Source organism: Serinus canaria, chromosome 3 (assembly GCF_022539315.1).
Source record: "Serinus canaria isolate serCan28SL12 chromosome 3, serCan2020, whole genome shotgun sequence".
In the NCBI taxonomy this organism is placed as follows: Eukaryota; Metazoa; Chordata; class Aves; order Passeriformes; family Fringillidae; genus Serinus; species Serinus canaria.
In genome coordinates, this window is record NC_066316.1 from 88662100 (window position 1) to 88678996 (window position 16897).

A 16897-nucleotide genomic window follows, 5' to 3' on the forward strand; every position below is an offset into this window, starting at 1 on the left:
AATTAAACCAGAGAACTTTCATCTGGGAATTTCAAATGGAAGTCACTGTGAGTTTTGGTGATCTTTGAGAATGCATAAATAGAGACAAAAATCTTGAACAAATAGTTACATTATGAGGAGATTCCATTAGACTGGGAGGATTAGAATTGTATGCCAGTCTATCCTAACAAGTCTATCTCAATTTAGAAGAGAAACAAATGGCTTTTCTGTGTATATGGTTAGTAAAACACTTTGGATATTGGAAAATAGCAACAGCTCCTGCTGTGAATGCTCTTGCTTACATTGACTGTACAGGACTTCGGTTGTAGCCAGTTTGGGATCTCTAATTTCACCACATTTCTTACATTTTCAAACATTAAGTGCAACTTCAGGTCTTTGTTAATATGTATTTTATACAATGAATTGTATATGTACAAATATGTGTTTTATTATAAAGAAAAATGTTTCTGGAGTTTTACAAGCTGATGAGCAGATGGTAGGAAAATCCAGTTCCCTGTGTGTTGTCCCAGTGTTGAAGTTCATCAGGGCATTGGACACAACACAGCAACTGAGCAGTTTGGGAGTGAGAGACCTGTGCAGACCAGTGGGGTGACAGCATCTCTGGTAATACAACAGCTTATGTGGTAAGAAGACAAAAACAAAAAAAAAAACCAAAAAAAACCCCAAACCTCTGGAGAGACATTAAGGAAAACAGTGATAGCAGCATGTTTACATCCAGAAGTCTACTCTGGGACTGTATTTATATGAGATATTTATAAGCTTAGAAATGTGTTTTGCTTGAAGCAACTATTCTAGGCCATGCTTTTGCTTAAGATTAAAAACACAATGCCATTAAACAGGAGGTGAAGAATGATGAAAAAGTGAAGGGGTTGTTTAAATAAGTGGGAAGCAAATGCAGAAATAAAACAACAGAGTGATGAGCCTTTGAAGAAGGGAAATAAGGAGACCAGAATGGGAAATTTTACTAAGTGAGAGTGCAGTTAGTGAAGAGATACTGTGACAGCAGGAGGATAGGGATCAACTCTCCTAATGCTTGGTGTCAGTGCTACTGGTGCATATCAAAATTTACAGTAAGTAACCTATCTGTTTATACTCTTTGCCCTTCCAGAGAACAGTTCTACCTGAGGCAGCAAACTGTAGGGAGACTGGATCCCACAGATCCTGCTCCACTCGTGGTGTGTTTGTGTTTGCTCTCATGTTTGTGCACGTACGCAAACACATACAACCTGAAAATGTGGCTGTGGCCACAAAACCACTGTCTGGCTCCTTAGGTCTTTAGCTTCTGTGGTCAGCTACAGTCAACTTTAGTTCCTCAAGAGTAAAGCAAAAGAGTTGTCCTTTATTATAGATCTATTAACATGAAATCTTCACTCTTCAGGGAAGGATCTTGTGTAATAGGCCAGAGGTGGTTTTTGTGGTTTAACCAATTTTTATGTACAAAGAGTTAGAGCTGTGTGCATCTTCTTGGCATGACATTAAAACACATACTGCTTTTTAAAAGATAATCTGGCTTTGAGTTGTATTTTATATATATATTTAAAATGCATATGCATACTTGTTTTATTTATATTTCTTTGTAATGTGCTTATTCCAGTCAGTATAGAGTGTTAAATTGAAAGTAGGCACTGTCAATGTTAAATTGTACGTAGCTGCCATCAGTGTCAAACTGTATTTATTTACAGTGCAGTTATACAATTTACTTTCTGTAAAAGAAAATTTTCAGAGCAGTTCATTTCAAAGTAGAACCATGACTCGTACTTCACTTCAGGAGGATTATAATCAAATGAAGAATTTATCTCAATTAATATGAAACACACACAAAACAGTACTAATTAACTTGGCTTTGTAAGACACTTTCTACCCCAAAGTCTGTATGCAAAGTGTAGATTAGTTCTGAAAGGAAATTTCAGTAAATTAGGTTTGTTAAGGTACACTGAGCGCCACCATTTTTCAAAAGCAAAACAAAAAAGAATTGTGCAAATGGACTGAGCCAAACACTGGATTTCAGTAGCAGCACAGTCCTAGAAAGTTTGCAGTTGGAGAAGCATTTACAGCTTGTTTCTCTCTGAAATAGAAAAATAACTCAAAGTTGAATTATTTTATGTCATTCTTCTTAGTAAAACCAACATGTCACTGTTACAGTTTTCATGAGTATGTGATTCATTTGATTTTTGCTTTTATTTTTGGATTTAAAGTAGATATAGTCATTAGAGGTTGCCTTCTAATTGGACTTTATGGGAATTTTTAGGTAGCCTGAGTATTCCTGCCGATAAGCTTGAACTAAGATTTTAATTGGCTTATGTTATAGAACCACAGAATTGTTTAGGTTGGAAAAGACCTTTAAGAACATTGAGTCCAATGTTAACTCAGCACTGCCAAGTCCACTGTTAGCCATGTCCCTAAATGCCACATCTACATGTCCTGTTAGTTATTTAGAGGGTGTCAGTCCTCTGATTTTTGCTTTGAAGGCAAATCATGTTGAAGGCATAGTCAGAAGTTTCTCTTTAATTTTCTCTTTGAGCTTAGTGTTGCACATCCCATGCACTGTTTACAACCCCTAGAATAAGATACTAAAATCTTCCATGGGATTTACTACACTTACGGTCTGTATTGAAAAGCAAAGGTAATATAAGCAAGTATGAAATTTTTTTTAAGAATTGTGTTTTGAAAGTGTCTTACCTATCATAAAAGTCTTCAGCAGAAACAGTGAAATATGGTAAACTATTTTTAAACTGTTAAAATAATTTTGCTGTTGAACAAATACAGACCAATTTCAGCTATGCACTTCGCCTACAAAATCATGCATCACTTTCTGAATTCAGCAGGGATCCTATCTGGTTTTGGTTGTTTTGGGTGCAAATAATCATGGATGATAGGACCTTTCATCAAAAATATCTAAAATTCTTTTTGCATCTTTACCATTATAGTATATTCTCTGCTAGAGGATCCAGAGGTGATTATCTGGCATAATCCAAATGGTATATGGCTGCTCACCAGAGAGGAGGAAGAGAGAATTTGTTTTGCATGACCTTAGTGTTTTGATTTGTAGCTGACTGTTTATTAAGTAAATCAATAAACATGAAGTGTGGTATGTTTGTATTTTTTGCATACAGTGTATCCTGCTTGCTGCTTCATGCAGAAAGCTCAAGCTGATTGCAGTGAATTCGCTGTGTTAAGTTTCAGCACTAAGTGCCTTATGCTGTCCTTAAAGTGAGATCTGAATTGTCCCTAAAGATGATGGCTGATGTCACACCAGCAGCTCAGGTCGTGAGTGGAGCTGCTCGGTCATGGCAACTCCTCCTGTGCTGTTGGCAAGTTACCTGTGAGTGTCCCAACCCTTCCCCTCTGTGATTATGAGCTGGAAGTGTAGGTGCGAAGTGTTGAACTGTATTTAATAGATGTCAATTTCCAAAACTGGAATCTTTGTCCTGATAGGCTGGTTTAGGGCTCCAATAAATCCCAGTGGGGAAAAAAAAAAAAAAAAAAAAAAAAAAAGCTCTTTCAGATATATTTAGGTTTTTCCCTCAATATTTTAATGTTTCTTTCAGTGGGAGCTGAATTCTTCAGGAGTGGCTGGAGTGGCTGCCCTGTCAGGCAGCACCAGCCTACACTCTTGCCTCAGGGCCAGTGACCAGAATGAAAATGGTCAAAACTGGACTGAAGTTTGAACGTCAGGTGGAGTAATCTGTGACTATACCAACAGCTAATCTAAACACTAGGCGAGTTTTTTTTTTAAAGTAAAACAGAGGTAAAGTTTCGGTGTAACTTTGGAAAGGAAGCCTCCATTGAAATGACTGCTTCATGAGACGGGGCGATGGCGTGCGGGCGCGGTTAAAGCCCCTGTTCCCCCCCTTCCCGGAGTTTCTCCCGGGAAGGCAGCCGGCCGGAGCGGTGTCGGCCGCTCCCCCAGCGCTCCGGAGCGGGCTGCGGCGGGAGTGATGTCACCGCCGGGCGGGCGGCGGAGCCTCCCCGCCGCCTGCCCTCCCAGCCCCCCGCACGGCACCGAGCGAGAAGCGAAGGCGCGGGCGGCTGAGCAGATACGGAGGCGGCGGGGAGGGCCGGAGGGAGGGGAGCCCCCGGAGCGGCGCTCCGGGCGCGGGCGGGCCGGTGGCAGATGTTTGCTGAGAGCGGAGCGGGGCGTTCCTGGCGGCTGGAGCGGGGCGAGCCGGGGCGCGGGGCGGCCGCGCCGGGCGGGACGCGCCGGCGCTGCTCGGCGGGGGTTTCCCTCCCTCCCTCCTTCCCTCGGCTCCTTAGCAGCTGCGCCTCAGAAATGAGGAGGAGGCGAGGGCAGCCCGCTAGCTGCAGCTTGTAGTCGGGACCTGCCGAATGTAAACCTGCCGTGCCTTCGGGGAACGCGCCACGCTTGCTCGGCTCTGCAGCTGCCTTAGAGAGCTCTCCAGGATGGCATCGGGAGAATCGGTCTGAAACATTCGTCTTCCGACGGGCTGCTGAAAGGACGCATTGGCTTGACTGCTAGAAAGTGATGTTTTCCTGTGGGACTTGTGGAGGCACCGCGAACAAGCCTGTTACAAGAGGAGGATAAGCTGCCTTTCAGATCAAGGTTATTTATAGCTACTGCCAAAAAAGTAAAGGGCTGTTTTATTATTCTTACTGTTCTGGATTTAACTTATTTCCCCCCACTCTCCAGGATTTTCTCTGTGCCTTGGTCAGGACCATACAAGTCACTGTGGATTCTGTCTTTTTAAGCTGCCGCACCGTGTTTTATTTATAAAGGAGATGGGACCCTGCAAGCCAGCTAAATGGATTACAGTTAAGCAGTCCTGTACAGAAGATAATGTACTGCCTTCTGTAAGACTTGTTCATTTGAAGGCTTCTTTGGGAGATTTCAGATACAGATTCTGACCTGGAAAAGTAAATGAAGTTTTTGACATATTTGGCTACTGCTGGTTTCTGCTATACTTTGTTTTTCTGTGACATTGGGACAGTTCTGTTACTTTCTTACTGAAGCACTTTATATTTTGGGGGGTGGAAAACCTCATATCCAGGTAAAGTCAAATTTAAACGGATGCACTGATTATGAATGACCTCAGCCACTTCATATCTTATGATGAATTTTTCATATCTATGCATCTTATGCTAAGGGCAAATTTACTATTTCTTCAGATTGCTAGTGTTTTTTAAATGTTTGCCCTGAATCTGTGAAAACGGAGGTATACTTGTGTAAATACTTTCAACATGGGGAAGCCACTTAGCAGGCCAGACTGCCTACGTCAGAATCCTCCATGTGTTGGCAAAGGGGAAGAAGACGAAGATCTAAATATTGAAGACTGCTACGTTCCCCAGAGGTCTATCTATGACACCGTGCGGCTGAATGAACAGATTGATTCAGGCTCCAAGGGCAGCCTCTCCTCGAGGCATTTCACAGACCGTACCTTACCCTACAGTCACAGAACACTGGACATCAGTACTTTGTGCTCCAATGGTGCCCTTACTTCTTCCAGTGTTTTTGAGCTGCGAAGCCGCGAAGCCAACAAGTTAGATGAAAAAATGATCTTTGATGCTCTTAAGCTGAACAGCGATATAATTCGGACAGCTGGGTTACCCAAGGTGAAGTCTCACACCGAAAAGAAGGAGCACAGACGATCGTGGAGAATGCTTGTTCCACCCAGCTTTCCAGATTACACTAATAGAAGTGAAAGCTCCTTTAATGAAGCTGCTGATCTGTCAGAGGCAGCTAGACTAGGCAAATGCAAATGGGGTACGAATTCTCTTACCTCGGAAGAGGATGATTCTGGTTTATGCAGCCCTCCAACAGAAAGGGAAGATAAACAAGATGTGCCCTTGGCAGGGGAGCAAACTCAAACACGAAGTCTTTCTTCTGCAGAAGATATCCATGTAGTAGGTCAGTTCAGACCATATATCCCAGCAATTTGCAGAGAGCAGCAAACCCCACTGCTTGCAAGCATGAGTCTCCCTGTCAGAGAAAACGGCAGACTGGCTTTGCATGACATTTTACCCTCTGGAAAAGTAAAACAAAACAATGCCCAGACATGTGAGAGTGATCAGGAAGAGATGGAGGGGAAACACTCTCACTTAGAAGATTTCAAAGAGAAAATTCTGTCACATGAAGATCCTCTTCAAGGTGATGGAAGAAGTATTACCCCTGACAAAAATGAAATGGAAAATACATATGAAGTTCATGAAAAAACTAAAATACAAGTCACAACAGTAGAGGAGGATTATGTGGATGACATATCTCTTCATGTAGATGTTTATTACACTAATGCTGCTGTAAATACTAGTGACTTGGATTTTGCCAAATATGAAATTTTATCTGATACGGAGGAATCCAGTGTAGCATGTACAGGCTCAAATGAAATGGCATTTTCTGTTCAACAGCTTGAATTAGATAGTACTGTAAACTGCCCAAAAGTTTTCTCAGAGAGAAATAAAGGCAATATCTGGACTGCTGGCATCCAAGACACCTTGGATACAGTCTGCAATGGCCTCTTATCCAACAAGGTAACTAGAAAAGAAATCCATAGATTTGTGAAATAGTTGTAGTGTAACCATGAAGATGTTTGTTTAAAACTCTTAAGTTTTGCCATCACTTGAAAATCGTAACTTAAAAAAAAAATAAATTATTTAGGCAGATGCAGTGATCAGTGCCATTTGCATAGCACGCGTGGGGTGTCCAAAGTAGGTGAAATAGTCAGTGTGGGAAATGAACTGGGGGCAAAGTCTGAGGGGGTGGTTGTTACTCCAGCTGTTTGGAGCAGGGCTGTTATTGCCCAGCTGGTGCCTGTTGCTCCCAACATGGAATGCCTCCTCCGTGCTCTGTCCTGGTGCTCGGTGACTGCGCTGAGTGCCGTCGCAGGCAATGCCATTCAAGGGCAGCTATGGCCATGTGTTCATGAGCAGCCTTACTCATCAAGGTATAAGCAACAGTATCAGATGGTTGTGGTTTCCAAAGCAGGCAGATTAAAGGCTCACCGCCTCTTCTGAAAGATGCCTTTTGCATTTGTGTGCCAGAAAGCAGATCTGACGTTACGGTAGTATTTTACAAGCACAGGATCTTGCAGTGCTTTGTGAGTGGTGGATGAGGTAAGAGAGTAAGGGAAGCTTTGTAATAAGGAAAGGGTGTTTGCCGGGTCTGTAATTTTTTTCTTCCCACTCTGGTTGAAATCTGAGATACTTCAAGCTTTGTTGCTAAGTTGTTCTGGTAAACTTTAGCCTCAGCAATAATTGTAATTTATTTTAAGCTTCTCTCCACAAAGAATGTGTGCATTTTTAAAGGGCAGATTATGTAGATCAGTCCTCTCTGTGGTAGGACGTTGTTCTCAAACGATGAGACTTTATAGCACATAAAAGAAGAATTTGTTATTGATTCTGTGTTGAAATATTATTCTGCCTCCTCCTTACCCTACAGTCAAGAAAAACACATGCATTTTCCTTCTTCTAGGAGCAGCCAACTCATTGCACGCTCTCAGTTTTCATGTAACCACAGTCTTAGAGGTTTTAGGGGTTTTTTTGTCTGTAGGAACAAATCTCTTAGGGACACTCAATTTATTTTACCCTTCATGTTTAGTGTATTTGCAGTAACTGCTAGATTAACTTGTCAAGCTGGTGGAAGTGTGCTCAGCCACCTGAGGTCTGCAGGTTTAAAAGCAATCACTTGCCACAGTGTGTTTGGTGCAAAAAAGGAGAGTTGCTGGTACATTCAGAGTGATCTCTGCTTTTTAGGATGCTGAGAAAGGTTGCTTTGAATGCACTAAGTGTACACCAAAACTGTTACTGAATGCTGCTATAGAAATTGAAGGATTTAGGGTCAAAAGTTGAGCATTCTTTAGCATTGTTTATTCATTGGTTATTTTTCACTGGCCTGTGTAATTAATTCAGGGGCTTCAGGCCATTTTCTGATCTCATTGACACTTGTGTCAGTGCAGCTTAATGCTGCTGAATACAAATGGAGATTTACGTTTCTGGTCCTAATGGTAATAATCTGGCTCTGAAAAAGCCTAAATACCTGCAGGACTAAAATAAACTGAAAAAAACTGTTCAGACTGTTGTTGGGTATGGTCAAAGCCTTGGTAATTAGCAAGAGTATCCTTTGAATGAAAGCCCATTTTCCTGGGTGTCTGCCGGGATACTGTTTCAACAGCATCTGTAGTGCCTCTTCCTCACTTGTTACCATTGTAATCTCCTTAACAGATCTTAAAATATCTCTTCCTTCACAGTTTCTTTGACTTAAAACTTTGGTTTTAGTCCTAGTTTGGAAAAATACTCACTTGTCTCTCTTGGTCTGTGCCATTTTTTGTTAGATTTTATTGATAGATAATTAAACAGATGAGTTTGCCCAGTCTTTTTTTTTTTTTTTCCCTCTATCAGAAGTTTGTTCAACCCCCTAAACTTTCACCGCCTCCCTTTTTCTCTGTCCCTTTCCTTCCTATCTGAAAGTACTAATGGAAATGTGTGCCATTTCCCCTTCTATGATGTATTGAATTTACTCTGTTTAGATTGAGTCTATTCTGTTTAGATTTATTAATGCTTTTTTAGGAAGGGCCTGACAAGGAATGGCTTCCTTTCTTCTAGACACCAGTTTTAAGTAACGTTTCTGTTGCATACTGTCATGTAAACATTATATGCATTTTATGACAGAAGTTACCATGTTTCATGTCTGTCTTGGGTTTCAACTGCAGGTATTCCAGAAAGAAGAAATTGAACCCTTACAAGTAAAACAACAGGAAGTAAATTGGTTGGGTCAGGGCCTTATTCAGAGCGCTGCTAAAAGTACCAGCACAGAAAATCTTGAACACGACCTTGAAGATGTCAACACCCGATGGAAGACTCTTAATAAGAAGGTTATTATCTTGTATACTATCCTGCTTTTGTTGTGTTCTGCCTTTTGATTATTTGCTTACTGATGTCTTTCAAAATACAGGAAATTAAATATTCACTAAGAATATGAATTGTATTTGCTTTACGCAACCACTTTCTTTGTAATTCTAAGGATAAGATTTATATTGCTAAAAGCTAGAGGTGTTGCTGTCATTTATAAGGTTTTGCCAAACTTTCTCTAGGTCTGTTATGGATTTTTTTATTCAGGAAAGACTCACAGAATCATGAAATGGTTGGGGTTGGAAGGGACCCCTGGTGATTCAGTCCCACTTTCAGCCATTGTTTGCATGTTTTTTCTGCTTGTTGCATTTGCTCGTGTACACTGTTGTACCTGCACAGTGCACAGAGCAATGACAAAGCCCAGCTTTGTGTGACTGGTGGAATGTTTCCTTTACAGCACCTTAAGGATTGTATTGCTTGAGGCATCAGAAAGTACCACTGCTTTGAAAAACTGGCTGTAGATGTTTTTCTGTACTTTTCAGAAGTCTTCCTTCAGCAGTAGCTGCTGTTGGGAAATGGAAAGGGTGGGGAGTATAAATGGTGCTCATCTTCTGCTCTCTTCCTGAAAGAGTGATGCAGCAGAACCAGATACACCTGTGGTTCACATATTTGCCTTCTCCTTTCCTATTTTTATTTCTCATTGATGGCATTATTGGGCCTTATTAAGAGCTGTTACTTTGAAATCCCGGCTCATTCTTTCTGTAAGGAAGATAAAGACCATCTGAAATGCTAGCATCCCATCAGTATATTTCATAATACTGTAGCTAGATAAAGCTGTAGTTAAGTGTAAGGAATTACTAGAGCAGGCTGATTTAGTGGGAGTCATTCTGTTCTTTTCTTTGGATGTCTTCAGCCCCAGCCCCTATTCATTAATCCAGATTCATGCTGAATTGTGTCATAGTCCTGTTATGAATAGTTACAAAAACAAGAGTTTGATATTCACAGTATTCTACAGATTTTGAAAAATTATTTCACAGAAATAAAATGAATAGGTGAGATCCCCTACTGTTTTTCAGGTTGCTCAGCGTGCTGCACAATTGCAGGAAGCCCTCCTCCACTGTGGGAGGTTTCAGGATGCCCTTGAATCTCTGCTTAGCTGGCTCATTGATACAGAAGATCTTGTGGCTAATCAGAAACCACCATCTGCTGAATTCAAAGTTGTCAAGGCCCAAATACAAGAACAGAAGGTAAGTGAAATGGTTTCAGAATCTCTCTCCTTCCACTGGACCAATGAGAATAAATTCCCAGTCTTTGGCAAAGCATAATACCTATTCAAGTGTATTATATTACACTGGGGTGTGCTGAGGTGTTTAAAGGAGCCATCTGTTCAAAACTCAAGACTTTGTAAAGGGTAGTAGGAGTGCTCATCTTCTTGGATATAAGACAGAGTCATACTGTGCAATCTGAGCTCTGGTTTAGTAACATTATCTGGAAAGGATGCTAAAGATCCATTGGAAAAAGAGAAAGCATAAAATCCAGTATTTGGGCATTTGAAAGGGAGGAAATAAAACCTAGTAAACTTTCATTCTAGTACTACCAAGATAAGATTGCAGATTATGGACTTAAAACCTTGGCTCTTGATCTTCATATGATCATTATTGGTAATTAGTTGGAATCCCATTGGAAAGTGGTCTGTGCTAATGTAGAAACTCTATCGGTGTCATCATCTTTGGAATATTTTATTAGTGGTTATAGAAAAAATAATGATAATGTATCTGATAAAATGTACAATTCATGCAGTAGGACTGTGTGGCCCACTGCCACCCAAGGATTTAATATAAAGTAATATAAAGTCCAGGACAGGTTGTCATCCTGGGATACCTGCGGTGGCAAAATGTTAACGTTACCAAAGGTACCTAGGGAATGGAGGAAGGGTGGATTGCAGGCAGAGGCATGTTTTATTCTTCACAGAGGAGTTAATGTACTACACTAGATTAGTGAACTCAACTGTATCTCATATAAGTGATGAGTTGATTTAGTTTTAGTATCCATTTTCCTATCTCTCTATGTATCCAAATTACCTCTGTGATACCAAATCTGGCAGGGCATGCAGTTTTCCCATATATGTTCCTATAAAATGTATCTTAATTCTAGATGGCTGGATTCCCCCACAGGGTGCTATGTAGAACTTTGTCCTCTATGTGTTCACTTTTTGGGCTGCCACACATCCTTACCTCAGAGAAACCAGGGTTGTTGTTTGGGCTTCATGAAGCTCTGGTGTTCTTAGGAAAACAACTAAGAAACTAAAATTGAGTCTGTGTTGGTCAGGGAAGGGGTTGATGTGTGTTATGTGTGTCTCTGATTAGCTTTGTTCACATTTTCATCACAATATAGGCATTGTGATTTAGTTTTTGGTGTTGTGGGTTTTTTTTGTTTGTTTTGTTTTAAGAGCTTTTCAGGAAGTCTACTGTTGTTACATTTGCATTATTGCAATATTTCTTAATAACCTGGTGCTGGATTGCTGTCTCTCCAGCTCCTGCAGAGGCTGTTGGATGACCGCAAGCCGACTGTTGAGGCAATCAAGCGCGAAGGGGAGAAAATTGCGGAGTCAGCAGAGCCTGCTGATAGAGTGAAAATCCTGAAACAGCTGAGTTTCCTGGACAGTCGATGGGATGCCTTGCTCAGTAAAGCTGAAACAAGGTACTTGAAATTCTTTCATGGGTTTGAAAAATGTAGACATAGCATATGATGGATGTTTAGAAGCAGCATGTGGAACTCTGTATTGTAAGGTACTACCATGCTTTTGATTGCATTGTGTCTTGATGTTGATATAATGGGTCTTCTGGGGGAAAAGTGGAGAAAAGTGACCTGAAGAGACCAAAAGCTCTTTAAAAAGTGTTTAGGCTAATGTGATAATCTGTTAGAATTAACTACATATGTATCTCTGAATATTTTATCTCTGTTAATTAGTTAGAATGCAAGTGTTTTGAGGCAAGAACCTGTTTTGCAATAGAATCAAGTGCAAATTTGACATCTAACAATAATAATGGCATTCTGTTGGAACTTCAAAGTCCTGAATAGCTACAAAGAAGGGGCACTCAATTCTTTCCTTTTTTGGGTATTTTTTTAATATCATCTACATAATTAGTTTCTGCATCTCAGAGGTCATTGTACTGTCAGTTGGAGATGCATGCAAGGTGCTGAGCTCCCTTAGTTTTCATGGAAAAAAAACGACCTTTAAAGTATATAGATATATATTCTAGCAACACAGAAAACCCTATCTCTTAAAAGACACTGAGGTCCACTTCAAGTTCCAGCTGGAAAAAAATCAAACCAAATCCATGCACACAGTATCTGTGTAAACACAGACTTACATTTATGAGTTGTTGTCAATGTATAAAATACCTGTAAAGTTATGAACTGGAAAGTGGCTTTGAATAAATCTATGTTGAAATGGTTACTGAACGTTTTCTGGGTGGGGATTTGAGAAGGACAGTCTTTTTCAGAGTAGAGAGAAGACTGCATGAGACAGCTTGGAGAAAGGCCTATAATTGAGAGTAAGAGAGAACTTGGGAAGTTGAAGAAAAATTTAAAGTGCACAGTGAAGCTTTACAGTGAAGAATAAATGGTTGTGTTGGGACTTAGAGTAGCACTGAACTGATCTCACTTCTGCTTTCTTCTAGTCCTTCTGGTAGTCTCTCTTTAGCTGAACTTGTTTTGTTACTTCATACTAATAATAGGATTATTTAATTAGTCAACCAGTAATAGACCATTATTTCCTTTTTTTTTTCCCTTCTTTTTTATTGAAGGAATCTGACTCATTAGCTGGGATAAATGTTAATGTCATGTTTAATTTAATAATATCCTCCTAGTCTGGTGATATCTAATTACAAATGAAATTGCAGCTTTTTCCAAACCATCATTAGCTGCAAGCTTGTCTCCATTGTTCTTTGGCTGGTCTCTAAAAATGAACAAGGAATTTGAGGATGATTTTGAAAACTATGTAGAGTACCCCACAGAGTGTTCCATGGCTAAATATGTCAAGTCTACCTTGTTTATAAGCCTTGGAAAACACATATAAATGTAGCTTTTATCTGGAACGAGATCCTCATTTGAAAAACATCATTGTGATGTTTTCATGTAGAAAAGTCTCCTAAAAGTCTGCTTGAATGACATTCTTTCAGCACTGCTTGTAGAGAAGACTTTGCTTGTTATCAAGATTCTTCTCTGGCATGTAGTAATCTGAACCAGAAATGTTTCAGTTACTGCTTTTCTGTTTTGGAGGTCAAGTCTCTTCTGCTTTATTAATGTTGTCTCACTAACTTAATTGAGAGCTTTTATCCAGGACAAGAAAGGCAAATTTAGAACCAAATAATTCTGTTGTCGTCATTGAAAAAATGTTTAAAGATGTTTTACAACACTGAGGAAGCATGGCAGTATGTTCTGGTTCAGTAAAGCATTTGCGTAACTTTAAAACACATATAATAGTGAAGGGAATGTAACTTTATGCTTTGAGACAGCTGGAAACTTGAGAACTATCTTAACTGGATAAAAAACAATCTTTTGCTGATTTGGGTGCTAGATTTTTTTTTTAGCAAAAAATATATGAATAAAGTGATATTATTTTTATTTTCAAAACTGGTATATTAGCCAAATGCTTTGGAGGTGTTTGTTTGGTTTACATTTTATTTGATTTTTACTTTACCTTGCTTTTCATTAAGTATCATGGATATATGTCAGTTTCATTTGGTGACTGGTTCCTACAATGAGATTGAATTATTTCTGGAGTGTTTTTCAAAGGATTCAAGGGATTTTTTTTCTTTATTAAAACTGTTTGACACTCAGTTCATCACAAAAGATAACCATTCCCTGGATGCATTGGTAGGAACCGTCAGCTGGAAGGCATCTCGGTGGTAGCGCAGCAGTTCCATGAAGCTCTGGAGCCACTGGTGGAGTGGCTGACAGCCACAGAGAAGAGGCTTGCAAATGCAGAACCCATTGGGACACAGGCTTCCAAACTGCAGCAGCAGATTTCTCAGCATAAAGTAAGATACAAACCACTCACTTGGTTTGGTCATTCTTTTTAAATGCTTCTGTAAAGCTGGCAAAGCTGATGCACTTTACTCATTTTACCATACTGTTTCATTTTCTTTCCCTTGTAATTTAAGTTTTATACATTTATGTTGACAATATGTCCTTTTTTGTTCGTTTTTTCTTGAGTTCCACCTAAATTTATTTTATGTTTTTCTGATTTTCTTTTCCATTATTCTTCATTATTGAAAATAAAATATAGGCCCTAGAAGATGATGTCCTAGCTCACAATAAGAGTTTGCATCAGGCCATTAGTGCTGGTCAGTCTCTAAAGACTATGAGCTCCAGGGAAGATAAAGATATGGTGCAGGAAAAGCTAGATTCTGCTCAGGCACGATACATTGAAATTCAAGAGAAGAGCAACAGCAGGTCTGAACTTCTCCAGCAAGCTTACAGCAATGCTCAGATTTTTGGGGAGGACGAAGTTGAATTGATGAACTGGCTGAATGAAATCCATGATAAACTGAACAAATTGTCAGTCCAAGATTGCAACACAGAATTGCTTGAGAAACAGCACTCTGAACTACTGGTATTTTGATTTCTGTTCATTTATTATTTAATTCACGTTTTTAATTTTATTTATATCCCCATGCATCATTTATTTTTATTAATCTATTTTGTTTAAAATACCAGTATGCTTATTCTAAATAAAAATAATATATTTTTTTGGGTCTGTGCTAACATAAATGACCTTTATTCATAGGATCTTCAGGAAGAGATTCTTCTTAGAAAACAAGATGTTGATTTGGCTGTACAAAATGGCTTAGAGCTTCTCAAGCAAACAACAGGTGAGAACTTACATGAAACTATAATTTGTCATACTTTTTCTTGTACTTGCCTAAGAAAATTAAAGTGAAGCTTGTAAATATGGTTCATATTTACTGGTTAAAGCAATCATAGTTGTTTATTTTAATAAGGTTTGAGGTCAGCCTAGGCTGTGTTTTAGGGCCAATTTTACTTTTAATGTAAGTGAGCAAAAGACCTTTTTTGCCTGCAGAGAATTTAGCCCTTGAATCCTTTTATTATTTTAAGTGGAAAATTATTCTAGTGAACCTGCATTCCATTCCTAATAGTGAGTTATGGACATTACTCATAATGGAGGGCTGTTTGACAGTGGACACAGTAAATTCCCTGCAGGCATCCACAGATGAACAAGATATTAAACTACCTATTACTGCAAGGGGAGAGCTTCAGCCATGGGAGCTAGTGCTGTGGGAAAAGTTTCATTCCAGTTATACACAATGTGTCTGTTCTGTAGATCAACATCTGTCCAGATTTTCCTATACTTATAAAGTTCTTGAACCTTTTGAGACGTACATATGTTTATGCAGGGTGGTATTATCCTTTTCTGTTCCAAACTTTGACATGACACATATTCTATGATGAAATCTGAACATTTCTAATATTATGGCTCGTAAATTTCAATGCACTGTTTTTCTTTTAGCCTTTCAAGTTGTGTTCCAAATGGACAGAAGTGAGGTTGAACTGTGATGTCAAAATCTATTGTAATTGAAAGTCTAGTTCGTAATTTGTACTTTTTTTTGTTGTTCCTTACATTTCAGCAACATTGTTATGTCTTTTATTTGGCCTTTATAAAAAGTAGTGTGAATTTAAGGATGGATTTCATTAATAAGAACATTTCTGTTTAAAATTGGATTTAACTCCTTGCTTTGTAATAGTTTAGTAAAGCAGAAAAAAGACAGAATGACTAATCCTGAACTGAGGTAAACTTTGTACCACTGTGGGTTTTAGTGACAGCAGGATAATCTTCAACACTTGAGGATTGGCCTTGTCACCTTGTTTGGGTTATTTTATAAATTAAATACTCAGATTTCTGTAGTATGTGGAGTTTGGGATTTTAGTGTTGTTGTTGTGATTTTGTTTTGTTGGGGTTTTTTGTCTTTTTAATATTTGTAACATGGGAAATAACATTCCTTCAATATTTTAGGTGATGAAGTTGTAATTGTTCAAGATAAACTGGAAGGCATTAAAGCGAGATACAAAGATATTACAAAATTAAGCTCTGATGTATCCAAGACTTTAGAGCAGGCTCTGCAGCTTGCAGGTCAACTGCACTCAACTCATGAGGAACTCTGCAAATGGCTTGATGAAGTAGAGATGGAGTTACTCTCATATGAAACTCAAATACCAAAGGGTGAAGAATTAAGCCAAGTACAAGAAAGACAAAAGTAGGTTTTAGAACCTGTGAATTATTTACTGTTCTGTGATTTGGGAAGGTTTTGTGTTAATTTATGCTTGATATGAAATAATTTTTTGAATAACTAATTTTAGCATCAGACCATTTGACTAAATGTAACAGTAGTTAAGAATCAAACTCTTTTTCCAGAGTTATCTGTTATAATCACTTATGAAATTAGGCTGAGGTTTATTTTTAGCACAGAGAAGCACAGCATTTTCTTCTTATTTGAGGAGCTACCTAAGACTGGGAAACTTCATAAGCTGTCAAACAAAGTTATTTTAGTTCTTTAGCTGTGGTATAAAACCCTATAAAGTGTCAGCATTTTAAACATATATTACTAATTCTGTTTAACAAGATCTATTTCAAAAGAAAAAATGCAGTGTAAGCTGCATGGTATAGAAAATGTTGAGGGTGGAAGCTTAAAAAAATTTTATTACATTTCTTTAATAGATGGGAAGTTCTATACAGGTAAAAGCTTGTTCCTTTGTGTGAATGTGTGCTTGAAATTTAATCCAGTCATTGCAGAAATAATTTGAATTCATCATATTTTGCTATATTGCATGCTGATTTCATTTGCTGATGATTTAGTTTCTTATGGACTTGCAGTTCACAACCATCCATTAGTTTTATTTTCTTTGGATGCTTCACGAGGTACTAACAATTCTTAGAAAAATTTCAGACAGTCATACTGAATGGAGACATATATTTAGGTTAGATTATGTGGAAAATTCTCTTAAGAATCACTTACCTTTCTATCAAACAACTTACAGTATCAAAAAGGTAGTACAGTTTAGCTGAAAATAAGTA

At 38.8% G+C, this 16897-nt stretch overlaps 1 protein-coding gene across 1 annotated transcript in view; it reads left to right on the forward strand.

Moving 5' to 3' along the window:
- DST (dystonin) overlaps nt 1–16897 on the forward strand; it is a 288933-nt gene that overhangs the window by 215227 nt on the left and 56809 nt on the right. The window contains 7 exon segments of the mRNA XM_050972635.1: nt 8661–8822; nt 9876–10046; nt 11333–11499; nt 13685–13844; nt 14093–14419; nt 14594–14678; nt 15839–16083. Of these exon segments, the coding sequence (XP_050828592.1) occupies nt 8661–8822; nt 9876–10046; nt 11333–11499; nt 13685–13844; nt 14093–14419; nt 14594–14678; nt 15839–16083 (1317 nt within the window).